The 10,000-nt window shown below is 40.4% G+C and overlaps 2 protein-coding genes across 2 annotated transcripts in view; one reads left to right on the top strand and one right to left on the bottom strand.

The window, feature by feature from the left end:
* LOC134196126 (myosin-IIIb-like) overlaps positions 1 to 10,000 on the top strand; it is a 30,142-nt gene that overhangs the window by 2,959 nt on the left and 17,183 nt on the right. Inside the window, exons 3-11 of the mRNA XM_062665203.1 lie at positions 465 to 692; positions 1,424 to 1,538; positions 2,567 to 2,619; positions 3,280 to 3,374; positions 3,435 to 3,546; positions 3,609 to 3,723; positions 4,694 to 4,765; positions 4,834 to 4,972; positions 5,455 to 5,599. Coding sequence (XP_062521187.1) covers positions 465 to 692; positions 1,424 to 1,538; positions 2,567 to 2,619; positions 3,280 to 3,374; positions 3,435 to 3,546; positions 3,609 to 3,723; positions 4,694 to 4,765; positions 4,834 to 4,972; positions 5,455 to 5,599 — 1,074 coding nt within the window. The remainder of the gene's footprint in view (positions 1 to 464; positions 693 to 1,423; positions 1,539 to 2,566; positions 2,620 to 3,279; positions 3,375 to 3,434; positions 3,547 to 3,608; positions 3,724 to 4,693; positions 4,766 to 4,833; positions 4,973 to 5,454; positions 5,600 to 10,000) is intronic.
* LOC134196128 (uncharacterized) lies at positions 9,299 to 9,945 on the bottom strand. Its single transcript, XM_062665205.1, has one exon. The coding sequence runs from the start codon at positions 9,849 to 9,851 to the stop codon at positions 9,480 to 9,482; it is 372 nt and encodes a 123-aa protein (XP_062521189.1). The 5' UTR covers positions 9,852 to 9,945; the 3' UTR covers positions 9,299 to 9,479.

The raw sequence follows: 10,000 nt of genomic DNA on the forward strand, positions 1-10,000 counted from the left end.
GCAGTGTCTTTGATGTTGACGCTCAGCTGAGCGTCAGCGGCAATATTATGAACCAGCCTTTAGCTACTAGTATATATACCAAAATTTAAAAGCTTTATCAACATCAAAGTCTTGAAGTTTTGGCACTTATATGCTCAGCATCATTAGCGGTGTACATGTATGCAAAAAGCACCCGCTCTGTGCAGGGCATACAGAGCATTCGCGATAGATGGTCTGGTCCTTGGAGCTCCAGTGCGTTGCACTAATTGCTATAATTCTTAGCACACTGTAGCCACAGTAGGGGCTGTGCTTGCAAGATCTGATCCAAAGGCGTACTCAGTACACTGTAACACCTAGCCAAATTGGCAAGGAGGCATTACCATTTTATTAGCAACGACTTCTATTTGTAGCATTTGGCTATTTGGCGATCGTCCAGCGGAAACACTAATTAGTTAACATTGTATTGTAAATTTGTTTATATTTAGGTCCATGATCAGTATCGCAGTGTGCAGCATCGTGTATTTGTTCGACCACACGTCTACGCGTTGGTCGACTCGGCATATCAAGCACTAAGACGTAACGGGCAGAGTCAGTGTTGTGTCGTCAGTGGAGAGTCGGGAGCCGGAAAGACGGAGACAGCAAAGTTCTTTGTGCAGCATCTACTAAAACTGTGTCGTTCCAAACAGCCTGCACTGCAGTATCAAATAGTTGAAGTAAAATGTGATTTCTACTGTTTCCATGGTTACATTAATGTTGGCATTTTATAGCATTTTGTTTTTATTTATTTATTTATATATTATTTATTTATTTATTTATCTATTTTTGTATTTATTTATTTATTATTATTTATTATTTATTTATTTATTTATTATTTATTTATCTATTAATTACTATTTATCTATTTATTATTTATCTATTTTTTTAAATTTATTGATTTATCTTAATTTATGCATTTTATTTATCTATTTATTTTAATTTATATATTTTATTTATTTATTTATTATTTATTTATTTTATTTATTTTATTTATTTTATTTATTTTATTTATTTTATTTATTTTATTTATTTTATTTATTTTATTTATTTTATTTATTTTATTCATTTATTCTATTTATTTATTTATTTATTTTATTTATTTATTTTTTTATGTATTTATTTATTATTTGTTTATTTTATTATTTATTTATTTATTTATTTATAAAAATAAATAAATAAAAATAAATAAATAAGTAATTAAATAAATAAATAATAAATAAATACATAAATAAATAAATCTATTTATTATATTTTGTGACGTTTTTGTGTATCAGGCTGCTGCCTTATTTGTTATTTGTCGTTTGTTTTGCAACATGTGATCGTGTTATAGTTGCAGTTTTGTTCTTATTGTTGTTAATTTATATTTTTGTGCTACTGTTATGTACTGATCCGTATTGTTGTTTCTCAGTCGAGTCCGTTGTTGGAGGCGTTTGGAAATGCAAAAACGATTGCAAACGATAATTCAAGTCGATTTGGAAAATATCTGGAAATTTACTTTACCACGGATGGTGTAGTCACGGGAGGTATGTATGTTAGCTTGTATCTACTCAGTCTTCTTGATGTAAAGTGGTTTTAATGGTACTTGGTGACGTCTAGTTTTCATGTTCTTTGGGTGTGCTCACAGAGTGTTCTCGCCAGGATTTTGTCTCAACCGGAAGTACTAATTAACTTATGATGTCATACATAAAATATGACATCATACATAAAGATGATGTCATACATAAAGATAACATCATACATATGAGATGACATCATTTCTGATTTGCAAATTTCGAAATAGGATGGATGCCTTCATAAACAATTTTTTCATGTGTACTTACTACTATTTACTAGAACCGAAACGTCACTTTTATGATCTACAGCTCTCTTTAGATGGTCTAACTAGGCAAAGACTCATATGTAGAAGGTAGGGGTGTACAAACATGGGCGTCTTCCGTAAACACCATTCCAACTGTGGTACTGCAGCACAGGTGTACACATGCCACGATCAGTAATTAGCCAATGACAACAAGCAGAGGATGATGCAAAAGCATGGAGCATGCTGCCATGAAATTTAGAGCTTCATTTCTGTGACAGATAAGTCAGATAAGCCACATGCGGGTTGCACTAGCTAATAACCCGGAAACGACCCCTACAGACCATTACTGAATATGTCATGGGGAATTTGAATGTTTGGGTTGCATTTACGCCCTACTGCTAAGACATTGTTTGTGGACCACGTACCCGGCAAAATGCCGTCATGGACGTTACTGGTGAGAAGACTGCTCATTGATTGGGTTGTTGTAATTAAACGATCTCACAATGGCTTAATTAAAATGGATGATGACACTAGTTGTAGCATACGTATTTGTTAGTCAGAAAATCAAGATTGATTTCATTCGTATAATCACGATCATTCAGTGTATATAGAATGTTGTAGCAACAACCTGCAGTCAGCATGGAATGTGCATGAACGTAACCCATTGCTTGAAATCATAACTATTAATCTGTTTTAGGTTCAAGATATATACTGTGGAGCAGAGCTTGTATGAGTTGTGTTTGTCTTTTGTAGCGATTCTGAGTGAATACTTGTTAGAGAAATCAAGGGTTGTTCACCATGGTAAAGTGAGTTATGCACGTACAATAACACGACAACACAGTTAGTGTGCATTTTGTTGGTATTGTACACACGGTACCTACTTTGGTGTGTGTGTGTGTGTGTGTCTGTGTCTGTGTGTGTGTGTGTGTGTGTGTGTGTGTGTGTGTGTGTGTGTGTGTGTGTGTGTGTGTGCATGCGTGCATGCGTGTTTGTGTGTGTGTGTGTGTGTGTGTGTGTGTGTGTGTGTGTGTGTGTGTGTGTGTGTGTCTGTGACTGTGTGTGTGTGTCTGTGACTGTGTGTGTGTGTGTGTGCGCACGTGTGGGTGTGTCTGTGTGTGTGTGTGTGTGTGTGTGTGCGCGCACGTGTGGGTGTGTCTGTGTGTGTGTGTCTGTGTGTGTGTGTCTGTGTGTGTGTGTCTGTGTGTGTGTGTGTGTGTGTGTGTGTGTGTGTGTGTGTGTGTGTGTGTGTGTGTGTGTGTGTGTGTGTGTGTGTGTGTGTGTGTGTGTGTGTGTGTGTGTGTGTGTGTGTGTGTGTTGCACGCACATGTACCAAAACATCGTATATACTAATATCTAAATTTTTTGCTTAATTTTTTATGCTTTCTAATAGAGATTAAAATTGTATTACAAGTTGTCATGGTGCACTCATCATGATCACGTTGATGTCTCAGCTTGTGATTTTGTAGGGCGAGCAGAACTTCCATGTTTTCTACTACATCTTTGCAGGTCTCTCTCAATCTGAGTTGGCTGCATTTGGTCTGTCAACATATGACCAACACAGGTACAGACTATTGTAGACTGTAGATCATTGTATTGAATTCTAATAGAGTGTGAGCTACAGATACTTAGCAGGGAGTGGTAGAGATGTGATGACGAAGGAAGAACAGCGGGAATATCAAACTAAATTTGAAGTACTGAAGAAGTGTATGGGTGTTGTTGGGTTTTCATCTCAGGTATTATAGTTTTTAAGATACGTTTGTGCTTTTGTATCGATCAGCTTGTACTTCTCGTGTAGGATACTCTCGATATGCTGACATTGATTGCATCCATATTACACACGGGTGACATCGAGTTTGAATGTGGACCAGATGATGTGGCAAAGACAGTGAATAGAGAAAAGCTGGCAAGAGGTTGTCATTCGTCTTTTTTCTTTTATATTGCTTGTGCATTGTGTATGTACTCTGTGATTTGTCTGTTTCTCGGTTGTTTGTCTGTTTGTTTGTGTATCTGTTTGTTTGTTTGTTTGTCCATCTGTTTGTCTGTTTATTTGTCCATCTGTTTGTCTGTTTATTTGTCTGTCTGTTTGTCTGTCTTTCAGTGTGTCTGTTTGTCTGTGTGTTAGCCTGTCTGGTTGTCTGTCTGTTAGACTGTCTGTTTGTCTGTCTGTTAGCTTGTTTGTCTGTGTGTTAGCCTTTCTGGTTGTCTGTTTGTATGTTTGTTTGTCTGTTACTCTGTCTGTTTGTCTGTCTGTTTGTCTGTCTGTCTGTCTGTTTGTTTGCCTGTTAGTCTGTCTGTTTGTCTGTCTGTTTGTTTGTCTATTTGTTTGTCTATCTGTCTGTCTGTTTGTCTGTCTGTTAGCTTGTCTGTTTTTCTGTGTGTTAGCCTGTCTGTTTGTTAGTCTGTTTGTCTATCTGTTTGTCTGTCTGTTAGTCTGTCTGTTTGTTTGTTTGTCTGTTAGCCTGTCTGTTATGTGTCTGTTTGTCTGTCTGTTATGTGTCTGTGTGTCTGTCTGTTAGTCTGTCTGCTTGTCTGTCTGTTTGTCTGTCTGTTAGTCTGTTTGTCTGTTAGCCTGTCTGTTAGTTTGTCTGTTTGTCTGTCTGTTTGTCTATCTGTTAGCCTGTCTGTGTGTCTGTCTGTTAGTCTGTCTGTTTCTCCTGTATGTTAGCCTGTGTTTGTCTGTTTATCTGTTAGCCTGTCTGTTTGTTGTTCTGTTTCTTTGGCTTCGAAGTGTTGTCCACTATTGGTATGTCGGTAAGTAATTCTTTGCTGTGATGACAGTAGGCAACAACGTAGGTACTTGTAGTTTGTGAGTGATTTCTCATCTACATAGTTTTCTGAGATACACACGACAACATACATATAACATCTCCGATTTTGTAGCTGCTGAGCTGATGGGATTGGAATCGGATCATTTGGAGCAAATCCTGGTTTCCTCCATTACAATCACCAGGGGTATGGTAACAAGCTAAACAGTTACTGTCTTCATTATTGTCTACATATATAAACCTTGTTCTTACAAGGGGAAACCATAACAAGCTTTAACTCGGTAGAGAAGGCATGTGACTGTAGGGATGCAACAGCTAAGGCATTGTATGGACGACTGTTTCACTGGATTGTAACACAAGTAAATTATCTTCTTCATCCAGAACCGATCAGCAGGTAAACATATTTGTGAAGTTGAATTCTTTGAGTGTGTTTATTCTGAGAAGCCTCGTCAGTGTTTGTGTGTGTGTTTGTGTGTGTGTGTGTGTGTGTGTGTGTGTGTGTGTGTGTGTGTGTGTGTGTGTGTGTGTGTGTGTGTGTGTGTGTGTGTGTGTGTACGCATGCGTGTGTGTCAAGACAGAAGGAGGAAGGGGGTGATTGAGCATCTTGACATCCCTCTGTTTATGCCACTAGCAATACAATTACAGGATTACTGCACTGGAATGCTGTTGCCGTGGTCTTATAATGGGATCAGTGGATGTCTCTATAGAGATAATTGCTGTGTGGCATTAGTCACAGTGTTTGTAGCCTGTTTGTCTCAACATTCAGTGCGTGCTTTCACAATGCAATTTTTAATTGTTTACTCTGTTGGATGTGATGCTGACCCACTAGTCATCGGAGGTTGTGTGTTACTCGGACGGTTTTGTGTTTGTTTGTAGCTCGGAGCGAACTGCTACCATCAGCATTCTCGACATATTCGGCTTTGAGAACTTCGAAAGGAACAGTTTTGAACAGCTGTGCATCAATGTGGCAAACGAGCAGCTCCAATACTATTTCAACCAACACATTTTCGCGTGGGAACAAGTCAGTCATGTCACATGGTTTTCATAACTGCTTGATTGCTTGTTACATAGGGCTAAGAAATCAGTCCAACTAGTTGTCATCAATTTTAGTCCAGGACGTCATGTTGATATCACTTATGAGGTTTGGTGTATCACCATATTTTTTATAAAAGTTTGAAAAATCCATCGCTGAGCCAATAGAAACGGCTTGTTTCACATGTAGCGTATACACAAAGAACACTGGCTTGCACACTTCCCAGTTTTGTAGTCCTTGTTATGACCAGTTTATCAACTGACGCTGCTGGTTACATTTATTACGTGTACATGTATGTAGGACAAGGGCCCCAATGCGATCCAAGTGTCCCAATGCCATCCAAGTGTCCCAATGCCATCCAAGTGTCCCAATGCCATCCAAGTGTCCCAATGCCATCGTCAAAGCGGTGCATCTTTCAGTTCAGTACATCCGTGTATGCGGTGGCTGCATACTGAGAAATCCATTACAAAATACTGGCCTAGGCCTGCGAGTCGTCTTTTGATGACCTAGAGTACAACTTTAGTCGTCAGGTGTAAAATTTTACTCTCAAATGATGACTTATTTTTTGAGCCCTGTTGTACAGCTACTCACATGATTTGACCTGCTTGCCCACTTACTCACCTACCTGATCTCTTGTTCACCTGATTTGTCTACCTGACTAGCTGGTTGGCAAACCTTTTTTGTATTTTTTTGATTTTCTTTTGGTTGTTGTTGTGTCTAATCCGAATAGTAGTCTTGAAATTGCGTAGCCTTCAAATTCATGCTTTAGGCTTGAGGGTTCTACCCACGATGGTCGGAGGTGGTCGGGCTCAACAAACACCAACCATCGCTCTGCATATTCCAACCACCACTATTTTAGCTAGTGTCTAACTTGCTCTAAGCTAATGAGCATTGGAAGTTGAGTAGTTTGTTCACAGCATGACTCAGCGGCGGACCCACCTTACTATGATACGACCTACAATTTATTGCTCAGGGAACTAAGGTGGTGGTAAGATCCGACACAGCAGTTTGCATGTCAGCAATGAGCAAGGCAATATCCTAAACGCTCTGTGACGGAGCCAGTCAAAGTAATCTTTAGGGATTTTTGATAGACAGGAGGACTGGCTGTTCGGAATCTGCAGCTGGTGCATGGATGCCAGTCGTCTGTCTAACCTGTTGGAGGGTACAACAAATGGGCAGGTAGATGGACAAATTGATAGGCTGACTGAGAGATGAATGGACATCTAAACTAACAGACAGTGAGACTACATATTGAGCTGTTATGTATGGTGATGCAGGCAGACAGTTGGTGGACAGATAGATAGACAAGCAGATGGAAAGGCAGACAGAAAGACAGACAGACAGACAGATGGACACTGGACAGACAGATGGACAGACAAATGGACAGACAGATTGACTGACTGATTGACTGACTCATGCAAGAAGGGCGGTAGTATAAACGTGACACCGGGCAACATATAACTTCCCGACTGTAGACAGAAGTTGCAGTTTTCTTAGTCTTTCAGATTATCGACCATCAACAGTGTGATACATTCTGTTTGGTGCTGTTTTGCGACGATGCTTGATTGTCGGGGCGTTTGCTCTACTTCTCTGTCTGAAATTAGTATGCCCCTAATGCAGAGATTCCAACCACCACTTTGAAAATCTTGGGCAGAACACTGCGTAGCGTGTGCTATGATCTGGACCAGTTGCTTTGTGGGCTAAATGAACAACAACAAGACATTGATCAAAAAGCCTTATACCGTATTATCTCTAACATAAACACAGGTCTCCAAAACAGTTACGTCTCCAATAAATGCACACCACAGGCCCTCATCCAAAAAATAAAGTCACAGTCTCCAGTAGAAGCACACGTCTCTCGAAGTACCTATTACCAGTAGTCAAACCTAATGTATTGGATGATAACCAATGAAGCTAAATTATATTGCTTGCTAATGCAGAGTGGAATGAATATAAGGCAAGTTTTTTGGTTGGACATCGTGCTATAGCAAAGGTTGACTGATCCTACATTTTAAATTTTATGTATTCATTCTTATTTGTTTTCTGTATTTATTTGCTGTCAAAATCAAAACATAAAATTTAGCTTGTTTGATGTTGTTTTGTTTCATTGTTGACAACGGATGGTTGTCGTGGTGGTTACAATTCATTGTGACTAATATTTCATTAAATTTTGGCTAAGCAAGACCTGTAAAGTACTAACATGAACTGATCAAGAGATGAGCAAGCAAGCGTGTTGTTGTTCAACAAACAATTTAGTTACTGGCACGTGGCCCTCCCATCATTTATCCTATAATCTACTGCAGCTAGTGGTATAGATGGTGCTTATGGCAATAAATATGATACCAGTATTGCCCTAAAATGTTGTTTTGCACTCACACATCTGGTCGTCATCAGCTCTTTTAGATCTTGCTTGCTTCCGTCAGTTGTGTGGATTTGTCTCGCTCATTGATTCCCTACCATCCATGAAAAAAGTAGTACACCTTCACCGATCATGTAGGTATATGTCTAATCAAAGCAAAATGATTGTGTGCGCAAGCGTGCATGTGTGTGTGTGTGTGTGTGTGTGTGTGTGTGTGTGTGTGTGTGTGTGTGCATGTGTGTGTGTGTGTGTGTGTGTGTGTGTGTGTGTGTGTGTGTGCATGCATGTGTGTGTGTGTGTGTGTGTGTGTGTGTGCGCACGTGCACATGTGTGTGTGTTTGTGTGTGTGCACGTGCACGTGTGTGTATGTGTGTGTGTGTGTGTGTGTGTGTGCATGTGTGTGTGTGCACGCGTGTGTGTGTGTGTGCATGCGCACGTGTGTGCATGTGTGTGTGTGTGTGTGTGTGTGTGTGTGTGTGTGTGTGTGTGTGTGTGTGGGTGGGTGGGTGTTTGTGCGTGCGTGTGTGCATGTCTGCATGCGTGTGTGTGTGTGTGTGTGTGTGTGTGTGTGTGTGTGTGTGTGTGTGTGTGTGTGTGTGTGTGTTAGATGACTGACCTTTATATTCCAGTCTATAATGTAATTACAGTTGAGTTAAACAACATTGAAATTATATAAGACAGTCTCCAACAAAACACGCCTCTAATAAGACACATTTATCGGGCTCTTTGAAAATATAAGAAGGATATGTTTCTGTTAGAGATAATATGGTACACGCTTTGCTCATGCATACCGAGTTGCGGTTTGGTAGGTAATCACATGGCACATTGAACTGCCTAGTTGTATGCAGAGACTTCATCTTGTTGCACTTGCCGTTGCTTGTATGATGGTGTATGATGATGTTTGGAGTGCATCGGATCCGGAATTGCCAACTTCTCATGAATAGTTAGCATCGTACGCACGTACTTGCCTATTTCACTTTCATCCTGATTGGTGACATGTGTGGAGTTCACACATAAATGTGTGGTGATGACCCAGCTCTATGCATCTAAAAGTTTGTTATAAGATGTAGACGCACGACGCGTAGCGCCAAGGCTCTCCAGATTAGCGAGAGTTCAGACTCATGCAATTTAGATTAGCGAGGTTCTACTGTGTAAACAGTATGAATGCGAAATGTTCATGACTGTCTATGTAAGTCGATGACTACAACTGGTTTATGACCATAGTATGCAGTGTTCTCGCCAGGAGAAGTAGTCAGTGGGTCGGCGCCGAATGCTTCGAAAAATTTTTTTTGGGCGTGGTCTTGTTTTTAGTAGGCGTGGTCATTTTTGTACTTTTATTCGACAATCGAATTGTGCGAGAGTAACCATAATGACTAAGCTTATCACCTATCGCGAAAGATACGTCTCTTTTTTTCTTGGCCCACAGTTTCACAGCCGAGTGAAAAGGAAACTCGGCAACATCTGGACCTTCCACTGCGATCCGTAATAAAGCATCTAACGTATCTTCCTTCAGTCTGTAAGATCGGCGGTCTTGTCATGCTTCTGACACAAAACGCAAAGCATGCCTTTGCTTTGGCTGTCGTAACGAAGCCATTCCATTTGACCAACTCGCCACTCGGAACGAAATCCCACCGACTGCTTCGATGACGTCGACGAAGACGATTTTCGCGAACGCGACGACTGCTTTGAAGAGGAACTCTTGCCCAGAGAGTCAGCTGTTGACAGCAGCTCAACTTCGCTTTCATCGCTGGACTGTGCGACTTCCTCTTCCAACTCGACCGAGATTTCGACGTCCGATTCGCTGGACGAATAGCTTTGTAGTCTTGGTTGTTTCGGCGACGAAAGAGCATCAGCAGGCTTGAAGAACCGACGAATAGACATGTCGTAAACAAAGTCAAAGCCGGGGAAGCAACAAATTGACGGTTACCCGGATAATACAAAAGATGACTACAGTACAAAAGCGTTTTAGGCGTTCATCCACACAGCAAGGGTCGGGCAAGGCCGCTGGTGGGACGGAAGCCGGCAACTGT

This window comes from Corticium candelabrum, chromosome 20 (assembly GCF_963422355.1).
Source record: "Corticium candelabrum chromosome 20, ooCorCand1.1, whole genome shotgun sequence".
In the NCBI taxonomy this organism is placed as follows: Eukaryota; Metazoa; Porifera; class Homoscleromorpha; order Homosclerophorida; family Plakinidae; genus Corticium; species Corticium candelabrum.